Genomic DNA, 22391 nt, shown 5'->3' with positions numbered 1-22391 from the left:
CAGATACATTTTTAAACATTTTTAGGAAGGTCCTTTGTGATGGACAGTTTTTTCTTGTTTTTTGTTTTAAAGCTGTGAAAACCCATAGCTGGGTCTTAGGAGGTTAACCTTCTGAGATCACACAGCAGTTCAAAATGTTCATAAATGTGGACATCATGCATGAAAGGGTTAATCAAAATCTGGTCATACATTCAAACGAATTCCATAGAAAAAGCCTTTTTTTTTTCAGACTGAGCAACAACATCAAACTTATCTGAACAGTATTTGTAAAGAACATTATATATATATATATTTTTTAATGAAAATAAAATAAATAACAAAATAAAGTCAGAGGTCTAATCAGGTATCAATACATTCAAATTTTCACAAACAATCAAAGCTTGTTTGGTTTTCACATATTAAAGGTTTTTTTTTTTAAGTTTGTCATTTTATTTATCTAAATTAACCCTTTCATGCATGAATTATGATTACCGAAATTAAGTTTTTCCTTAATGTTTTTATTCCTCTTTAGGCATGAAAAAAACAATGTGATTGAATTTTTTTTTTTATGAAACTATTTTTCATGGAGTTATAAAAATGTCCCCTCAGCTGGACACCATGCAATTAATTTTTGAAGCAAAGAAACGTATTTACTGACATAGTGTGAAGACTAGAGTGAAAACTATGAATGCACCACTGATTTTTTACACATTTTTTTGTTATTTATTTTTTGGTGTAAATCTAACATGTGCACATCAACCATACATCCATCCCTGAAATTCAGGCCCAATTTTTATTAAAATTTTATTTAATTTTAGTTTTATGTCAGTGGTGCATATGTCGGTAGAGTGGTGGAGTCCAAACAGCCTGGGTACGGCCCGTCTGCTCCGTCCAGCTTCAAACATGCCAATGGCTCCCTCTCTGTCCAGTTGCAGTAGTGGTGTCATTGTGGACAGATGTGTTTCTGCTCCATTTTGGTGTCTTTTATAGGGAATGGTTGTGCACAGTTGAGGAGAGGTCCAATTCATCTGTGAGTTTGACTCATGAGCAGACATGGGTGAGGAATACACAAATACAGTTCTTATTGCTAATCCAAATCAATCAACCGGAACCAGGAAAACAATCATTTCATTTGGACTCAGAATAGAACTGAACTCATTATAGTTTGCAATTTTGCAATAACTGTCATATTTCTGAAAAAGTCGAGAAAATGAAAGTAGTGCGTTTCTTTTTTTCCTGAGTGTATATATAGGGTTTTTTTTATTACCTCCACCAGGAGGTATTGTGATCACTTTGCTTTGTGTGTTTGTTTGCCTGTTTGTTAGCAAATTTACAGGAAAACTATTCCAACCATCTTTGCCAAATCTTCCCCACAGATAGACCTAGGCCCTGGGACCAACCCATGACATTTTGGGCCAAGTAGGCCAAAGTTCAAGGTCAAAGCAAGGTCACAACATCTACAATTTTCCGATCTCTCATCATTGAGCAATTTTCGAAAAATTCATAAAAATTTCAAAACGACTCCAATTAGCCTCCAACTGGATCCACCCATAACTTATAACAATATCTTGTATCTGGCACAAAATTGTCCACATCCACTGTGGAATGTGGACTCTGTGGACATTTACATTTAACAGTGAAAATCCCATTTACCACACATTTAAAATTAGAACTCAACAAATAGTGATTGGAATTGAATATAATTTGACAGACACATGACTGGTACCAAGCTTCAACTTTGTACGAAATATCGTTCCGCTCCATTTCTCTTCCGTTGCGCTCTGTTGGCTTTTATTTTTTATGCACCATTTTCAGAAAATCATTAAAAAAAAAGGCAATTCATGAAATATCATGAAATTTGTTTTGCACATCCATAGTTTAAAAAGAAACAGTCGATCCACACATGCACACCATTTGGGGTGCTTGGCGGAGGTTTGTGTTCTCTGAACACTTGTCTTTACTTTTGGTTTTGCACTTCTTTTGCTCTTGTGTGCTTTTGTACTTTGCTGCTGTAAACCTGGAATTTCGCCTTGTGGGACTAATAAAGGCATATCTTATCTTATGTGTATATGTATATGCTGAGGAGTATTTGTATCAAAATGAGTTGTCTTCCTCCAGAAATTAGGGTTAGGGTATATTTCTTTAATGATTCCAATTCATTCCTCTTTCGCTTTGGCTCAACATCTAAATAACTTTCATCAGATTTGATGGTTTAGTCAGAGTTTTCCCCACCCAAAAAGTGTTTTGCTTTCTTTCATAAATGTGGGAGTGATGGTCCAAATTGCGTTAAAATGTACAAAACAGTGAAATTTCCTGCCTCCGGATGCACCTCTAATTGCACCTGATTCAATACATTACAGAAGCGAATATTTTTGCTTTTCATTCCACTAGTCCTTAAAAGGGTGTGAAGACTGACATAATGAAAGACTGACTTTTTAGATATGCTCAGTTTTCATTGGACACTAAGACTAAAACATATTCTGAAGTATAGAATATGATTTCACCTTTAAGAATTTAGTCAAAGATTCTGAATTTTCTTTACATGCCAGAGGAGTCGTAGGAGGTTCTCAGAAACAGGGAAGTCTAGACTTCCCTGCCTGAGGCTGCTACTCCTGGATAAGCGTCAGAAAAATAGATGGGTATGGGTACTGTTACGTCAATAAAGAACCAGGACAGTGTATCTGACTAGTACAGTGAATTAAACCAATGAATTGAATGAACTGAATAATTTAAGTGAATTAACTTTTTATTTAACCTTTAAGTGATTTATATTATCCTTTTATATTATGCATTTTTTCATTGAAAATCATGTATTTTTCTATATTTCATTTACCGATCATGTAGATGTTCATAAAGCTCAGAGTAAAGTTGAAAACTGACAAAAAAAGTGACTTTTTCAGCAAAGATATCATTCACTATCAGTTATCAAACTCCATGGGTTTTACCGGTGAATCAATATTGTAGAATATGACAGTGTTTCCATGTTCACTGCAGGACCTCTGATCATCCATACAGGTCATATCTGATGACCATGAAAACATGACAAACTGTATTATACGCCAGCTATTTACATGTATTAATGGATCAACAGATTTGAAACTTTTAACATGAGTAGACAACTTTGGCTGCCAGTGGCTGTTTGGGTTTTTGTGGGTTAATCCTTAATTTGATTGAAATTTGAAAGTTACCATGTGAGATAAATGCACTGGGACTCCACTGGCGTACCAGTGTTAGTACCATATTTTTGTGTCTGTTTTAAGCTGCTTTGAATATTTATTTACTGCCACTAGGGCACACTGCACTGCCAAATATCAAATGTACATTACCAGGTTCTGAACCCAGAACATATGAATACAGAGTACAAGTATCATACTCACATGGTCACTTGGTGTCAGCAGGGGTCGCCATGTCTTCGTTTGAAGTAATAGTAATCATAGCATAAGCTCCATTATGGATGTTCTCCAAACATGTTCATCCTGTAAATGTATGTCCATTTGTTTAGGCTCACACTGCACATAACCATTGATCTCTTCACACACCTTGTGACTGCATATTCCTTCATTCTGAAAGCCATGTTCTGATAATGCAGCTATCAATATGAATAACAGCTTCACTGAAAAGCTAAACATGTAGTGCAGCCTGTCTCAAGTTCACATCAGCATTTCCTCTGCTATGTTTGGTCTCGCTTAGTTTGAGATTCTTTTAAACACAGCCAAGAAAACTCTGAAAAAGCTTTCCACCACTTTGAACCACTGTGTTTAATATTAGGCAATTTGGATATTTACACAATGGTTTTCTTTATGTGTACACAACAAAAACATATATAAACCTGGTCAACAAGGAGGCCTATGTGAAGAGAAAGTTTTGCAGCTGTAGTTCCGCTAGAATCCTCTGGAGGACTGAACACTGCACAGTGGCGCCATTTTAACAGTAAGAAGCCCTGTCCTACAAAGAGACCTTTGTGAGCAACGATAACGCAATTATACAGGTACCAAATTATGGTGTTTAAACTCATGCAAATGGAAGAAAACATGTTTTGATTCACACTTCTTGCATTCTGTGCTTCTGCTGAGAAAGTTACTGATTCCAGTCAAGTTCCACAGCACCCTCTAGTTCTGCTAAGATGATCGAATAACCATGAGGCTCCGAAGCCCTGGCTGTTTCTAGATCAGCGTTTCCCAACCAGTGTGCCGTGGCACATGAGTGTGCCGTGAGAAATCATCAGGTGAGCCGTGGAAAATGATCCAGTTTCACCTGACTGGTTCTGTAAGCAAGCAGCGCGATATAGATACATACAACTGCACGCATTAATGATCCACTCCACTACAACAGTCTCCTGTTTCCCCGAGCACAGTTTTTCAACCTTGGGGTTGGGACCCCACATGGGGTCGCCTGGAATTCAAATGGGGTCGCCTGAAATTTCTGGTAATTGATAAAAATTAAGAAAAACTTACTAATAAAAAGTATATGGTGAGTTGAGAGAGACAATGACCATACATAGAAGACATGACAAACTGAGTCTGAAACTGCAGCACTGTGGTTCTGTTTCTGTGTCAAATGTTCATTGTGGTCAGTTTCAGATGCTGCAGCTCTTTCATAATTCATAGTTTGAGTTCTTGTTTGTTCAGTATTAATTGTCAGCCTTGTAAATCACAACTGGACTGACCTGACCAAGGAAAATAAAATTCTCCCTTTGTGCAGTAATCTACACCTGGATTTACTGCCTCCGTCCATAATAATATACATTATATAGACTAAATGTGTCTAAAATTAATGTTTATTTGCAACATATTACTGCAAACTATTACATGATCAAAAACAAATTACCGTAATTTTAGCAAAAACATGTCTCTGTTCTGGGATCGGCAGAAATTTGTGATGTTAAAATGGAGTCACGGGCCAAAAAAGGTTAGGAACCACTGCCTTAGCAAAATAAAAAACTAAAGTGAAAGTAAACTGGCCCTGATGTGGTGCGTTCTGTTGATAAAACCCCCACACTAGTAATGCGCTGATTGACTATTATACAACAGACCTCAATCCGGGGGTCCATCTAAGGGGTCGCTGACGCACCCCTCTCAGCTTTCTTATTCCAAACACCCCGTGACAATGTGCCCAAGCACCCCTGATGTGCCCCCCCCGAAAAAAGACAGAGACTCAGAGCTGTTCAGGAAGATTTGTGTGTGTCTTTCTTCAATTCCTGCACAAATATCAGCTTTGTGTTCAACTAAAAAGGCCCAGGTTTCACACTAAGGAAGTCAATTGAGACTAGACTTGCATTGTATTTCAATAAATATACTTTTTGTGACATTTCTGTTTGGTGGTGTGCCTTGTGATTTTTTTAATGTAAAATATGTGCCGTGGCTCAAAAAGGTTGGGAAACACTGCTCGAGACATTATTTCCATCCGCCAGAGGAAAAGGCTTTATTGTTCAACTACAACAGTCTGAATGCGTCGTCTCATACACGCGAATGCAACCGCCTTCATCCTGGTTGTTTGGTTTCAATGACTTGCAAACAGCGGGGCCTTGCCATTGGTTTAGATTTTTGCACGGTGCTGAGAGGCTGAGGTGGATGCAAGTCCGGCAGACGAAGAAGTGATGGTGAATGATTACTAATATGAGGGTAGACAAGCTGCCTTGTTTGAGCTAGGACTGCTGGAAAAATGTTCATTGGTGGGATGGGAGGGTAATGGAGGAAGGGGGGCAGCTGAGGCAAGAAGAACTGAGGTCCAGTAGGGGGCACATTTGGAGACAGAGCTGCATATGGCAGCGGTGTGTAGCCCACCACCGGGCTCGCTGGCATCAGAGGTGGTTCGGATACAGTGTTGGAGGGGTTTGGATTGAATGTTTGATATGCACCAGTGTTTTCCTTCGAGTAAGTTTCACTTCTCTCACTGTCCTGTACAGAGCTACTGCTCTGGTGACTATATTCAACATGTTGATCAGGCTCCGTTTCCTCTCTCGGGATGCTGTGTGAGTTGCTTCTCCTGTAATAGTTCTGACTCGCGGGGCTAAAACTACTCTGACTGGATGATGATCTACTTCGCCGTCTTGGAGAAAATGCTTGACTTCTCTTCGTCTCCCTGCTTTCTTTACAATCTCGACCCCTGTCGCTATCTTTCTTTCCATATAACCGCTCCTGAATTCGATGGGACATTTGGCCCAGCTCATCAAATCCTAAATTCATCCCAATGGCCTGCAGAACATCCTGCATTTGCCTGTGTTTGTGCTCATCTTCAGGAGTCAGAGTGGTCTTTTCTGAACCAAGTGGGGACAGAGATCTACGGTTGAGGCTAAAATAGCTTCTTCCTTCACCTCTTGTTTGTGTAGCCTTTTCATCAGATGCATCACACCTGTTCGGACTGAAAGACCTGTGATGAGGCCGAGGAGAAACCCGTCTGACACTTTCATCTGTCTCATTCCAGTACTCAGTATTTTTGTGGCCTCCCTGTTGCCTCCAAGTGGAACCAGAGGGAGACCATGGGCGATCTTCAGCACTCTGGAAAGACGCTGGAGAACGTGGTCGGTCGTCTGCTTCTGTATGAGTCTGATTCACTATCTTGGTTAGCACATTGAAATTCACACCCTTGTTGAGCACGTCAAGGAAACGTTGGAAACCCTTCGCTGGTTTTTTTGGCTCAGGAAGAGGACTTTTCCCGGTTTTCCTAATGACATGATGTTCAAAAGTCTGTTGAGAAACACAAACAGGATATATTTCACTAGGACATTATCTTTTCTCCAAATCACTTTATCGTTATGGAATTGGCCCGGGCAGGTGATGATCTGTATTGTAAAGAATGTTACTCTGTCATATGATCTGCCTTTCAGAAAAAAAAAAACATACAGTTTACGTTATTATATGACAAAAAAAATGTCATTGAAAGTTTCCAGTTTACTAATACTTATTTTAAATGGCCCGAGTACCTGTTTAAATACTGTATTTTACAGAAACGAATGGTGAGTATAAAAGCTGTTTCTAGGGATTCTTTAGAGCCCTTTTACATCTACTTCAGTTTTGAAATTTTTATTCTGATCCCAACTAATTTTACAGGTGTGAAACCTGTCCTGGGCCAGGGTGAAGATAGCTGCTCTTTGATCCAATATATGTAAATGGTGCCACAGATTTCTTCAAACCAAAAGCCAACATAAGGATGTCATATCTGTCTTTTTATGCAATCCATGTCCATTTAAGAGACACACAGTACAGGCAGATGATTTATCATGCAAAGTTGTATAGTATAACATATCAAGTAGGGCTGCAATGACTAGTCAACGGCAAAATTAGTCTGTTCGACACTATAATTATTATGCACAAAATGCACTTTTAAGGAAAAATATTAATTTTATTACTGACTGCAAATCTTGAGTATTTAGTTGTTTAACAAACTTTGTTTGACACTGGTATTGTTATGCACAAAATGCACCTTTTTGTAAGGGAGAAGTATTTAGTATTTATTGCTGCTGCAATATTTGTTGAATATTGAGTTGAATATTTGTTTAACAAACTTTGTTATGCATTCTGATTGTTGTGCACCAAATCTTCTTGTTAAAGCAAAGAAAATTATTTGATTGCTGCAATAAACAGAACAGCCATTGTTTTGTTTTTTTGCAGCTCATAATCTGACTAGTTGACAAGTCATTACAGTAGTTGATGACTAGTCGACAGTTGAAAAACTCTTTAGTTGCAGCCCTTGTCTACAGTGGCACAATAAAAAAACACACCCTAACCCACACAAACACAAAAATCTTCCCTTAGATTTCAAGGTGTTCAAGTATATATTGTGTTTCAGACCTAAAATAGTCCACTTAAACATGCAGGAGTGTAACATGTTGTTTTGCTGCCTCTGATGAAATAAACTCTTGATTTCAGGCAGCAAAAGCTAAAGCAATGGCACAAAACAACATTAGGGAGCTTTTATGTACTTATGACAAGCATGTAATTTTTTTTTTGTTCATTATGTGCTAGGACAAATTAGACTAGGGCAGGATACTACAGTTTGTGTACATTCATGGAAAACACTGCAGCTGTCACAGATGTACGTAGACTTTAGAAATTGCAGGCACAGTATTCATTCAGAAATAACTGAACATTATGCAAAGACTTGTTTCTGGGTTTCCTCTCAGTATTGTTAGTCCAAAAACAACATATAGCCCCAATGCAGACCACTAACTTTTTGCTTGGTTTGTAATGTAATTCAACCTCAAAAGATTGTCGCTACACCGTCCACCACTACTCTGCTGTTAACGGGTATCCTGAAGCCCACGCCTATTTTTAGCACAAAATTTAGTGTGACACCAGCGAAATAAAACCGACCTGCCCACTTGAGCTGCTCAATGGAACTCTGGTCCTGTTCTGACGATGGTCCTCGTAGTCGGTGGAAAAGCTGTCACTCCTCTCTTGAGGTTGGCCATAACGCTGTTCAGTATACAACAATGTCTGATTAATAAACACAAAGCAGCAGTTACAGGTAAACCACACACAGATTTATGGGACATGAGGAGATTTCACAATGTGACCAACCTTCATGGAGTGATCTTGTGATTGTTCTCTCTCTCGTGAATGGTCTTGGCTTCTGTCTCCACCATCTCTATCTGTGTAATATCCAGATGTACGTCTGTACGTCGAATCATCTGGCCGTGGCTTGGAAGGAAACTCTTCGTGCCGAAGGCTGTATCTGGATTCCTGAGGCGTTTTCCTGTATCTGAACTCCTCTTCTTGTGGTGGTGTATGTTTATAATCCTTGGCTCTATGTTTATGTGAGAATTTGTCTGGTGACTGCCTATACGGTTCATCCTCAGGCTCACGTTTGTATCTGTAAAGATCATCTTCTTCCTCTGAAAACGTTCTCCTCTTCTTTTCAGGGACACTCCAGTCAGTTGAGGACATGCCCCTTCTCACTGGGCTCTTCCTACTGCGACCCCTTTTCAAGTCTTTACTGTACGGCCTCTTGGGTGAGTCACTGTACTCTCTACTTCTGCTCATCCCCTGCGTCCTGCTGTGTCCATCCCCACCATATTTATCATACTTCTCATAGGAGTCACGCCTAATATCTCTTTGAGATTCACGCCTCTCTTCTCTTCTGTCATCATAGTTATCCCAGGGCCTGGAGTCTCTGTCGCTGTGCTGCCGCCTGTGGCCATACTCGGACCTGTTCGAGTACATCATCTCACAGAGACTGAGGCTGTTGAGTGGATGGAATAGACTGCACGAGAAAGAAAAAGGGAGACATTCATCAAAGACCGAAAATAATCCTCCAGCTATTTAGTCACTTCACCCTGCATGGATTCACTAAGGTTATTTAAATTATTGTGTAACATTTTGACCTCATAATTCATGGGGAAAAAAAAAAGAATGTAACATGTGAGTTGCATTAAATTATTCATTCTTCCAAATAATCTACATTTAACCTTTGACACCCCTACTTATAAACAAAACCTTCAAAACAATGTCAGGTATGTGTTCTGTTTTTTTTTTCCTTTTAAATTACATTCCAAAAAAAATCTCCTCATAGGGTAGAACTTAAAGAGTGAGACAAGCAGGATATTTTAACAATCTTAGTAGGAGTGTTTTACATTACTTAATTTGGTACTATGCTTGGAGGATTTCTGATCTCCTTTGTGGTAGACATTAACTATATCAGTAAATGATGAATACCAAAATAAATATCAAATTGTTTTGTGGGCTTTTTCCCCAGTTTAACCCATAAAGACCCAGTGGTACCTTTGTGGCATTTCCCAAATTAAAATTCCCTCTCCATTTAATCTTTCTTAAGTGATTTATCACTATTTATTATAATATCCTCTGTCTTGCATTTTTCAGTGAAAATAACATTTTTTCCTTTATTTTTGTCACAAAGACAAACACAAAGACTTTAAAAGTGAATATTGGTTCCAAATATTAGGTATACAAAATCAAAATTGTAATAAATTAAAACTATACTCAAATATTTGACATAAAAGCAGATCTTTACACAGGGTTTTTTCCCCTAAACGTGCGGTAATCAAACATGGTTATCATGATAATTAGAATTTAAACGGTAATACTAACCATCTGCAATTTTACCGTGGTTTATTGTTATACCGGTAATTGTTACATCCCTATTTATATATTATCATGTTATTATTTTACTGGTCCGGCCCATTGCAGATTAAATTTAGCTGAATGTGGCCCCAGAACTAAAATGAGTTTGACACCCCTACTATATACCATAATATAACTGATACATATTATTAAATAATTAGGTTTCTGGCTTTATATTACTATGAAGAAATATAATATGGTTTGTATAAACATATAATACAATAACATATATGTAAATACATATTCATACACAGATCTATACACACACACATATACACATAAATATACATGCACATACTTGTACATCTTTATAACACCCAGTGACACCCAACACCTCCCTCATCCCTGTACCTCTGAAAACTTGTGTCTTTGTACCTCCTTTTACTGTAATGTGTTTTAATGTAAAAGCTAAAGCACTACTAAGGCTGGACAGATGGTCTGAAATGCCTGGTGTGTGGATCCATGTGATTTACTGGACTGTCTGTGGCATTAACACTAGGCCTTAGGACAGAACATTCAGCAGAAGTACATCTACCCACATACTCTGAGGATCACGTATTGTACAATCTGAAAACCTTACTGATAAGCTGGTAGAACTGCTGGTGTGCTAAATATCTTTCGTATTTAATGACTTTGTCTGAACTAAGAGGTCGCCAGCCAAGTAGCAGAGTCCAGCTAGCGTTAGCTTTTCCAAGACAATTACAAATTACCATTCTGCATTTTCATCCTTTCCTGCTCATTACTACACAAATACGAGAACTGCTTTGTCTTGGTGTTTACGTATATAAAACAGACAGAAATGTAGTTTGTTAGCTGAGGCATTTTTGGTTTGGTTAGCTAACCAAAGCCAGTTAGCATCACTCAGCATTTAGTCCGTGCCAGTTTCAGATTGCTCTACCTCTTCGGTTGGCCGACTCCACTTTATTCAAGGCGGAAACCCAGAAGGAAACGCTGAAACCAGGATCGACAGTTTGTGAAACCCAAAAATCTCTCAAACTGTTTGTTAAGCAGGAGGCTAACATATGTTACTATGGGTTTGGAAGGTAACTGAGACAGTCGGCAGCGGGATGATTGTACTAGCGCCCCCTGCGGACTGGAGTTTGAACTGCAGCCAAATCTGAGGAGGAGATGAGTTTACTGATCTTCTTCTTCTTCTTCTTCTTCTTCTTCTTCTTCTTCTTCTTCTTCTTCTTCTTCTCTCATTTTTTATTTATTTTATTTTTTTAATTGAAAATATACAAATATACAAACAACTTGGCATCCGTATTAACGAACATACAAAGGCACAGGTGCAAATAAGAGTACAAATATAGATGTTAATAACCGTGAAGACTGCAATTTTTGAAAAAAAAATAAAAATAATAATAATAATAATAATAAATAAATACATAAATACATAAATAAATAAATAAATAAATAAAATTAACAAATAAAATGAGGTGGGGGGTCTGGGGCTGTTGTACAAATTATATTTTTCAACAAGAAAAGCACTCAGAGAGCGCAGACCTCCGCCAACACAGATCTGCCCCCAGCCCCCCGATCACCACCAAAATTTAATCATTTCTTCCTTGTGCCAGTATCAACCTTTCCTGAAAATTTCATGAAAATCCGTCCATAACTTTTTGAGTTATCTTGCTCACAAACAAACAAACAAACAAACACACATGCACGCACACATGCAAACACACAAAGCAAAGTGATCCCAACACCTCCTGTCAGAGGTAATAACTGATAGAAGCTTCAATGCAGGTTTACTCTTCATGTATTTGACAGTTTTCATATAGAGCCGAAACTCATTATGGAAACTGGAAAATGTGGGTTTCATCTTCAAATGTTTACATTTGTGTGTGTAAAACTGACCCAGAATGATATTATTTAGTAAAAAGCTGTCTTTGACATTGTCCAGTACGTGTCCATAAGTAATGTCCGTTATGGAAAATTCTTCAGGAAGGCAAACGTTTGTGTGAAGCCAGTCGTAAATGTCTGGTCCAAACGCTTCCACATACATGCAATGGGAAAATAAATGAACTGTGGTTTCAGTCTCATGACAGAAAACACAGTTATTTGTTTCAAAACCACATTGTTGTTTTATCAGATCACTGGAGGGATAGACTCCATTCAGAATTTTAAACTGAATTTCTTTGGCTTTTGGGTTTAAAGGAAACTTTAAATATTGGGTTCACAAAATTCATATAAATGTAAGTGTATAAAATTGAGAAATAGAGTTTCTATAGGACAGGATGGGATTTGAATTGTAGTTGAGGATTTTCCTAATTACTTTCTTGGGGACTTTTAGTTCTTTAAAGCTGGATCCTCCAATCAGAAGCTGAGGTAAATAAGGTGTGATTGGATTTGGATCCATGAGGATTCCTCTGATGATGCAGAAAATGGAATTTGGAATGGCTTTGATAATGGAATCATAAGAGTTGTTGCTGCAAGCAAAATCATATTTCTGACAAAAATCCCTGTACAATAGAATATTTCCACTATTATCAACCAAATGAATCACAGACCAAATATTTTTCTCCATCCATTCTGTGTTAAACAACGATTTTCTCTTCTTCTCTCATTTATCTGGTGGATTACAACCAACATTCAAAGGTGTATACTGTCACCTACTATACTGGAGTGTGCAACTCAGGGTATACTACTTTAGGTTACAATCTATCTAATAATAATAATAACAAACAAATAAATATAGAGGTAGAGCTAAAAATAGCATCATTATTAACATAATACGATATACATTAGAATTTATGTCTTATCTGTTATTTCTGTTTCTCTCAGAAAAAAGCAGAGAGCCTTATTGCACTCTCCCATGTTATCATTTCTGCTTAATATTCCTTTTAAACTCCATCTTCATTCTAATTTATTTATCCTGTCTTGTAACTCCTCCCTCGTTGCATTATATTTGTTACACTTTATGATGACATGCTCTACATTTTGGATTTCATTACAAACATCACATTTATCTGAAACGCACTTGCCCATGGGCCCATCCCAAATCTACCAGATTTCAGACAGTGCCCCACATGACCCCCTCAGAAAATTCTGAAAAATTCACACTTGTTCACCTACCAGATAAACGAACACATCCAAAATTTTAATGTCACAGCTGTAATAGTTTAGGAGATACAGCCCTTTGAAAATTAATGTTTTTTTATTTAAATTTTGCAAATTTGCTTTTGGGCCAACTTTGAGGAGCTCTATGTCCTTAGGTATTCCATCCACACCGCTGGAACTGACTGTCTGGGCTGAAATCCCCCTGAAAAGACCAGATTTTGCATCAAAATAATTGTAGGTGCCTTCATGTTTGGTCCATGAGGCTTTGAAATCAGGCCAAAAGGCTCATTCTTCCAAATGTCCTCTCTCTTCAGGCTTGCACTGTGACAGAATGGATGAACGTACAGACCGAATTTTTTTTGCATGGATTCTTATGGTCAAGATGCAACAATATACTGCAAAAGGACTACATTTACATGAAAAGTGTTGCTGTGAGGCAATGAATAAAATGGGCCGATTTCAATTTTTCACAAAAATACTCTTTATTTGAGCACCCAAAATACCATGTGGCCAGTTAATGAAAATACTGAAATTTTTACCATGTCTTCATATATGTTTCAAGATGTTGTGCACACAGTTTTAGCTTTGGGATAGAACTGGTTCTATTATTACTTTTTTTTTTTTTTTTTTTTTTTTTTTTTTTTACTGCATGACTATATATTCTTCAAATTGTACACAAACGTAGGTGTAAATGGCATTTTTAACAGTAGAATGGCACTGATTAGTTATTGCACAAGTTATGATAATACTGGAGATATTTGAACTAGGGTGTGGAACTGCAGTTTTCAAAGGGCTGTATCTCCTAAACTATTACAGATATGACATTAACCCTTTCATGCAGGAATTATGAGAACCTGAGTCAAGATATTTTTCCTGAGTGTTATTATTTCTCTTCAGGCATGAAAAAAACAATGCAATCAAGTTTTTTTTAAGGAGTTACAAAAATGTCCACTCAGCCAGACACTATGCATTTAATTTTTGAAGCAAAGAAACATTTATTTAAAACCTAATATTAGAAAGTGATATAGAAAACTATGCAATAAAAACATTATTAATGCAGCTAATCTGACATTTTCTTACATTTTATCATACTCTAATACTAGTCATTACTCACTTCATGGAGATAATATGCAAAAAAAAAACAACAAAAAAAGTTAATTACAGTCTAGCAACAATTAGCAATTGATTTACACTAAAACATGTCAATGCAGATGAGGTTTATCAAAAACAACAAAGTTACAGTAATGGTCTGAATGTCAGTGTATTATTATGGGATGGTGCATAAGCGTCCACTGTGTTGGCTGATATAGAACTAAAACAACAAAACCCATGAATATAGAAGAGAACAGCTGGAGAAGAACTGTCCACTGGAGTGACCACTGTGCATGAAAGGGTTAAAATTGTGGACGTGTTCGTTTATCTGGTAGGTGAACAAGTGTGAATTTTTTCAAAATTTTTTGAGGGGGTCATTGGTTGAATTGCCATGGAATGACCCCCATTAAAAACACTGGTGCTCTTAGTCTTGTATGTCCCAACCTAGTTCTTGCCACTGCCACTTCTTCTCCTCTGTTCTTCACTTGAAAACCTTTTATATCAACTGATTTTTGGATATTATAAGAGTGCCTGCCTCTTTTCTCTGTGTAGTTTACCGATCCTCTTCAGTTTTAGTTCATCTCTTTCACGGACGGTGAAAACCACACCTCCAAATGAGTGACTGATGAATGTTTGTGATGAAGTGTTCCTGGGTCGAGGGTTTGGAGAGGATGTATGATTGTAACGCTGAGAAGTTTATCACAGCCAGTTCCACCATTTTGGAATTAGACAGAAATTACATAATCCTTTCAGTGTTTATAGATGCTGATTCCACATGGTGAATGTTGAGACTGTAGGAGTAATAAAGTAGATTATCCGTCCAAGCGTATATTTTGTTCATTATTTACACATCTACAGATAAAATCCTATGACATATGACATATGAAAAATGGAACTGGTTCCTCCGACAAAATATGATCAATGTATTCCTTTTAACCTTTAAAACACTTTATTAATGCAGCAGTTTATCAATGGTTGACGGGAGTGGGGTGGGTTGGAACACATTTCTAAATCTTTTTTTTTTTTTTTCCATACAAAATTTTATTTTGTATGTAACTTTACAAAATCTTACACATTACAAAACATTTTACAAAAGGACTTTATTGATTTTTATCATAGTCACATTGTAGGGCTGAAGGACTAATCAAAAATATATTTGTAAGATTCCATATTAACAAGTGTAACATGTCTGTATAAACCTAAGAGCTGCAGGTTTTTGATGAAGGTAAAATAAATCCCAATATAAAACATTTTAGGGCAGAAACAGTATGATAGAATATTTTTCCCTTACATCTTAATTTTTTTTTTTTTCAGTGGAAACTAAAGCAGCAGAAGCCGAAATCAGAAGGAAAAAAAAAACACTGGAATCTGAAAATATACACCTTTCTGCAGTTCTCTCCTCTCTGTCCAGGCAAAAAAAAAAAACTAGATATAAATACTAGGGGTGTGTATCAGCAAGAATCTGGCGATAAAATACAAATCACAATACTAGGATCGCGATACAATATATCATGATACTGTTAAAAGGCAATTTTTTTGTTTTCATTTTTTAAAATGATTATTTCCTTGAAGAATTGAATTACACCAGAAATCTGCACAAATACTAAACACATTTTTATTTGATCAGAGCAGGATCTAATGTTATATCACAAAATATTCCTGTGTTTAAACTTCAATTCTGTTTTACAGTCATTACAGTTTCAGATCCTGTTCAAATGTTCATACTCTATTAGTTCAGAACTAACATCAGAACAGTATTTTTGTGGAATCCCAACAAATGAACTAATACTATTTAATAAAAGAGTGTAAAATAAAAATAAATAAAATATGAAGGAAAAAGAAAAACATAAAAACAAAAATGAACCTCCACAGTATCTGCATTTGAATAAATACCTAAAAAATATTGATACAGTACTTTTTAATATCGACACAGTATTGTGAAATGAAATAGCACAATATATTGCAGACCTGATATTTTCTTAAAGTAAAGTAAATTTTATTTATAGAGCACTTTTCACAGACAGAGTCACAAAGTGCTTTATCAATTCAAATCAGAATCAAATTAAGTTTACAGAGACCCAACAGAATCCTTCAGGAGCAAACACTTGCTCCTGAAGGAAAGAAAAACTTCCCTTTAACAGCAGAAACCTGGAGCAGACCCAGACTCCTGGAGGATGGACGTCTGCCTTGACCAGTTGGGGTTAAAGTGAGAGAGAGAGAGAGTAAAGGAGGAGAAAAGAGAGAGCGATAGAGATATAGAGAGACTGGGGGGGGGGATGACACATGGAGTACGTTATGATGAATACATAGAGTGTAATCAGTCTGTGGTGGTCCTGGGTCAGGTGGGAGACTAAAAAGCCTTTTTGAACAGGAGGGTTTGGAGGTGTTTCTTAAAGCTCTCTACAGAGTCCATGGACCGTAGGTGTAGAGGCAGGTCATTCCATAGACGTGGTGCCACAGCTTTAAAAGACCTGTCACCGCGTGTGCTAAAACAGGTCCGTGGAACCATCAGCAGGTGCTGTCCTGAAGACCTCAAGCTACGAGTCGAGCTGTAGGGCTGGATCAGGGAAGCAATGTATGCAGGGGCCTGGCCATGTAGGGCCCGGAAAGTTAGCAGAAGAATTTTGAAATGAAGACGATATAGAACAGGGAGCCAGTGGAGAGATTTAAGGATGGGAGTGATGTGGGTTCTCCTGTTTGTGCGGGTCAGGAGCCTGGCAGCAGAGTTCTGGACAAACTGTAGACGGGCCAGCTCCTTCTTGTTTAAGCATGTAAACAGGCTGTTGCAGTAGTCTAAGCGAGAAGATACGAAAGCGTGAACGATCATCTCGAGCTCATTTGTGGACACCATAGATCTGAGTTTGGAGATGTTGCGTAGGTGGAAGAAACAGTTTTTGACTAGGTGTTTGGAGTAGAATTCTAAAGACATGTCCTGGTCAAAGATGACACCCAGATTCCTCAGTTTGGTCTTTACCGAGGAACTCAGGTCTCCAAGGTGATGTTTGATCCCTGGGATTGCACTATCCGGGGCAATGATGAGGGTCTCTGTTTTGCTGGAGTTCAGCTGGAGGCTGTTATCATTTAGCCACTGCTTCAGCTCTGACAAGCAGGTGATTAAGGAACTCAGTTTGTGGGGCTCAGAGGAGTTAAAGGAGCAGTATATCTGGATGTCATCCGCGAATAGATGATAGGAGACATCACTATAGTGTTGGATAATGTGGCCAAGTGGGAGGACATAGAGTAAGAACAGGACTGGTCCCAGTGGTCCACTGGTTCTTACACCCCTAGTCGTAACACAGTTCTAAATGGTGTGACAATCATCTTTTTACATACAAAATTTTATTTTGTATGTATCTTTACAAAATTTTACACATTACAAAACATTTTACAAAAGGACTTTATTGATTTTTATCATAGTCACATTGTAGGGCTGAAGGACTAATCAAAAATATATTAGTAAGATTCCATATTAACAAGTGTAACATGTCTGTATAAACCTAAGAGCTGCAGGTTTTTGATGAAGGTAAAATAAATCCCAATATAAAACATTTTAGGGCAAAAACAGTATGATAGAATATTTTTCCCTTACATCTTAATTTTTTTTTTTTTTCAGTGGAAACTAAAGCAGCAGAAGCCGAAATCAGAAGGAAAAAAACCCCACTGGAATCTGAAAATTTACACCTTTCTGCAGTTCTCTGCTCTCTGTCCAGGCAAAAAAACAAAAAAAAAACAAACTATATATAAATACAGATTAACCTGATGGCTTTTCATGTTGTTATGGAAAAGTGAGGCCACTTTCACAAACTTCCATGATGCGTCAACGTAACGCAGTGAAATCATGTCCAGTTCGCATCTGACACAATCTGAACAGTGACTGATAATTACAGCTGTCAATCACGTATTGTTCCGTATACCTGCCTGTGATTGGACAAAAACCTGCATAATGGATACATTTTTAATAGCCTGAGAACACAGGTGAGGAGTGGGTGCAGAAATGGGATGTCCTGTCAGGTTGCTTCAATTACAATACGATGAAAAGGAATTATGGAATTTTTGCCCAGTGACACTAAAAAACTATTACGCAATGCAGCTTCAAACTCAAATACTATTCCCACTAAAATAATTACTCATATTGCAGCTGCACTGTGACAGAATAATGTTTTTTTTCTACACTGCTGTGTTACACTTGTTGTATCTGTTTTATCTGTTCTTATTCTTTATCATATTCATGTTACTTTAACGCACAGGTGTCAAACACGCGGCCCGGGGGCCAAAACCGGCCCGCCAAAAGTTCCAATCCAGCCCGCGGGATGACTTTGCAAAGTGCAGAAGGGCGTCAAACTCGAAAATAGTAGCATAATAACCTAGAAAACAATGACTCCAAATGTTCTTCTTGGTTTAATGTGAAAAAAATAATATGACGTTATACCTCTAAATAATGGCAACTCTAATTTTTTCTCTTTGATTTTTTGCCACAAACACTAAACTTTGATATCCTTTAAAAATTAAACATCAATAACCTGAACAAATATGAACAACCTGGAATGTCTAAAGAAAAATGTGTAATTTTAACAATATTCTGCCTGTTTTGTGTCTTAGTAGATCTGATCTGTAATGCACATGGAGAAATCATAAGTTGAGGCAGAATATTGATCAGGTTTTTCTTATTATTTCTTCGTATTTTTCTCCAGAAATTTCCATTTTTTCAGGTTAGTCCCATCTTTTTTGTTTGGATAGTTTGTAAAATGTAAATGATTTCATAATTTAACCCTTTCATGCACAGTGGTCACCACAGTGGACAGTTGTTCTGCAGCTGTTCTCTTGTATATTCATGGATTTTGTTGTTTTAGTTCCATATCAGCCAAAACAGTGGACGCTTATGCACCATCCCATACACTGACACTCAGACCATTAGTGTAACTTTGCTGTTGTAGATAAACCTGATCTGCACTAACATGTTTGAGTGTTGAAAGGGTGGGATTAAATAAATTATACTTCCTCCCACTCCTTTTCAAATGTGCAAATGAAGTCATGTATATGTATAAGTTTTGTTTTTGTTTTTTTGTTTTCTCCCATGACCTCTTACTACCTGTTTTATTTCTAAAGACTAAGTAAGATTACTTTGTCTTGTTGCATATTCAAAGTAAACTAAACTAAAAAAAAAAAAAAAAAGGCTTGTTATTGTTACTAAACTGCAATTAACTGTTTTGTTTTTTTTACAAAAAAGTTGGGGTTTTTTTTGCGTATTATTTCCATGAAGTGAATAATGACTAGTATTTGAGTTTGTTAAAATGTGAGAAAACAGCAGATTAGCAGCATTAAAAATGGTTTTATTTCATAGATTTCACACAATATATCTTTTTTTTTTGCTTCAAAAATTAAATGCATGGTATCAAGCGGACATTTTTGGAACTCCATGAAAAATAGGTTCATAAGAAAATTTTCAGTCACACTGTTTTTTTTCGTGCCTTAAGAGGAATAAAAACACTCAGGAAATAAATGTTGATTAAGGTTCTCATAATTCATGCATGAAAGGGTTAATCTTATTTTTTGCATTTAAAAAATTTGGAGTTGTCATTATTTATAGGTTATTCTGTTATTATTTGACTGGTCCGGCCCACTGGAGATCAAACTGGGCTGAAAATGGCCCTTAAAAAAAAACATGAGTTTGACAGCCCTGCTTTAACGTGTATTATTTTATAAAGGACCAGTGCATTTATCAGTAGCTCATGGATTCTGTGATAGTCTTACAGATATTAGAACTGGTGCCATTTGTAGAAGATATGTGTGGCAGCTCTAACTCCAAAAGGAAGTAAGTTACAGCTGCTTAAGCAAAAGTTGTTGTGCCAATACCCAACCTCCCCTATCATCAACTGCATAATTGAGAGCTGAAATGAGAAATCGATTAATCAACTCAAATCGAGTAAAAAATGATTCAATTACAATTTCTTGCATCAAAGCTTTGTTTCCTCAGTTTTGTTGCCGCTAAACATAGGTTCCACTGTTGTGTTTCGCACAGATATTTATTGTGACGCCTATGATGCCAGGATCAACACAAAATTCTATGTTTTTATTGTATATACTTTTGTACTGTTGTTATTGTTATATAGATATTTTTTATGTATCCTTTTACTTTAATGCTTTTTGTTGTTGTTTCAGCTGGTTCTGGAATAAAGGAAAAGTTGTTATTTTCAGACATGTCTGTTTCACATTTTTAGTATCATTTTTGCCTACAGAAATAATGGTTGAATCAAACTGAAGAAAAGAAAATGATCAACAGATTTCTCGACAACAAAAATAATTAATAGCTGCAGGTCTAGCGCAATTTATACATGACACTAAATGTAATGATAATGTCAAATGTTTCTCTTTGTAAATGTAAATATTTTCATGTATTTACACTAAAACAAAGTATAATTTTGCAAAAAATGTGAAGAGAAGTAAGTACAATTTTAACAATATTCCGCCTGTTACTTAATGTTTAGTGTGTATTTGTAGATCCACTGTGATCTGTAAGAAATAATGTACATGTGTAAATGATCAACTGAGGCAGAATATTGTTAACATTATACTATTTTTTTCAGTTTGTTTTCAGTAGAGAGGGTAATACATCAAATTCCAATGAATGACCATCATGTAACGTCTATGATGATCAAATAAAGCTCTATAAAAAATACTGTTTAGGACTTTTATTGAAACAAAGCATCTGAATAATTGCTGCTTTTGAAGGATTATTACATGCGCCTCTTTGGTCAACACAGCATCACATGTACTGGACATGACATGTTGATAAAATGTGCAGAAAATATGACATTTTTTAAAGTAGTGTTGTCTAAAAGAAAGTTAACAAAGTACTCAGAATGGACTATGCACTTTCTTTATTAGATCTTTCTCCTACGGGTAGTGTCATCAATCGATAACCCATTCACTTGCAACAAGAAAAACAAAATGTTAAAAGAACTGCCCAACTTACAGTATTTGTGCAACATCACAGAAGTCTACATAGGCGTCTATGTAGTAGTCTACATCATGACACTAACTACTGAGGTGCAGTCATTGCTCCCTGGGTGATACACATGATCAATCCAATCGCATGTGCAGTTTAGACATGTGGTCAGTGTTAAAGATGGAATGGCGTCAGGGATGTGTGTTGTGTGAATGAGACGCAGACTGATCAGACGAGGAATACTGAATCTGTTAACAGTCCCAGGGCCTCTTCTCCTGCCACGCTGTGAGCCTTAGGTTCATCCACCTGAGGGCGCTGCAACAAAGCACAGTCAACAGCACATGTGGGAAATCAGGCACGTTTGACAAAACAGAACAGCAAATTCTCAACTCTGTCACCAACATAGAAGAACATAGGACGCAACCAAACTATTAACTTATTAAACTATTAACTTATTAACCTATTAACTTATTAAACTAGTAACTTATTAAACTATTAATTTATTAAACTATTAACTTAGTAAACTATTAACTTATTAATCTATAAACTTATTAACCTATTAACTTATTAAACTAGTAACTTATTAAACTAGTAACTTATTAAACTATTAACTGATTAAACTAGTAACTTAAACTATTAACCTATTAAACTATTAATTTATTAAACTATTAACTTATTAACCTATTAACTTATTAATCTATAAACTTATTAACCAATTAACTTATTAAACTATTAATTTATTAAAATATTAACTTATTAATCTATAAACTTATTAACCAATTAACTTATTAAACTATTAACTTATTAAACTATTAATTTATTAAACTATTAACTTATTAACCTATTAACTTATTAATCTATAAATTTATTAACCTTTTGACTTATTAAACTATTAACTTATTAATCTATAAACTTATTAACCTATTAAGTTATTAACCTTATTATTCTATTAACTTATTAATCTATAAACTTATTAACCTATTGACTTATTAACCAACTAACTTATTAAACTATTAACTTATTAATCTATAAACTTATTAACCTATTAACTTATTAACCAACTAACTTATTAAACTATTAACTTATTAATCTATAAACTTATTAACCTATTAACTTATTAACCAACTAACTTATTAAACTATTAACTTATTAACCAACTAACTTATTAAACTATTAACTTATTAATCTATAAACTTATTAACCTATTAACTTATTAACCAACTAACTTATTA

The 22391-nt window shown here is 36.2% G+C and overlaps 2 protein-coding genes and 1 long non-coding RNA gene across 7 annotated transcripts in view; all 3 read right to left on the bottom strand.

Annotated features, from left to right (window-relative positions):
• Positions 1–3717: 3717 nt before the first annotated feature.
• Positions 3718–11168, bottom strand: LOC115426959 (cyclin-dependent kinase 12-like). Of its 2 annotated transcripts, none has more exons than XM_030145258.1 (5): positions 10957–11168; positions 8499–9180; positions 8292–8414; positions 5360–6665; positions 3718–4142 (listed from the first exon to the last, which is right to left on the bottom strand). In XM_030145258.1, exons 2-4 carry the CDS (start codon positions 9141–9143, stop codon positions 5460–5462), a joined length of 1974 nt encoding a protein of 657 aa, XP_030001118.1. In that variant the 5' UTR covers positions 9144–9180; positions 10957–11168; the 3' UTR covers positions 3718–4142; positions 5360–5459. The 2 variants fall into 2 exon arrangements, with proteins under 2 accessions (XP_030001118.1, XP_030001128.1); XM_030145268.1 differs by having other exon boundaries at positions 8292–8393.
• A 6450-nt stretch (positions 11169–17618) lies between these two features.
• LOC115425319 (uncharacterized) lies at positions 17619–20335 on the bottom strand. Its single transcript, XR_003936225.1, has 2 exons — positions 19901–20335; positions 17619–18447 (listed from the first exon to the last, which is right to left on the bottom strand). It is a non-coding gene; the product is annotated as an uncharacterized LOC115425319 (long non-coding RNA).
• A 739-nt stretch (positions 20336–21074) lies between these two features.
• The window catches only part of scrn2 (secernin 2), a 36054-nt gene continuing 34737 nt past the window's right edge, over positions 21075–22391 (bottom strand). For all 4 annotated transcript variants that reach the window (XM_030142753.1, XM_030142763.1, XM_030142744.1 and 1 more), the window contains exon 9: positions 21075–21474. The gene's annotated coding sequence lies outside the window, so the exon portion shown is untranslated. The remainder of the gene's footprint in view (positions 21475–22391) is intronic.

The sequence above is a fragment of the Sphaeramia orbicularis genome, chromosome 1, assembly GCF_902148855.1.
Source record: "Sphaeramia orbicularis chromosome 1, fSphaOr1.1, whole genome shotgun sequence".
NCBI lineage: Eukaryota > Metazoa > Chordata > Actinopteri > Kurtiformes > Apogonidae > Sphaeramia > Sphaeramia orbicularis.
Note: the sequence above shows the minus strand (reverse complement) of the source record. Positions and strands in the feature narration are given on the sequence as shown.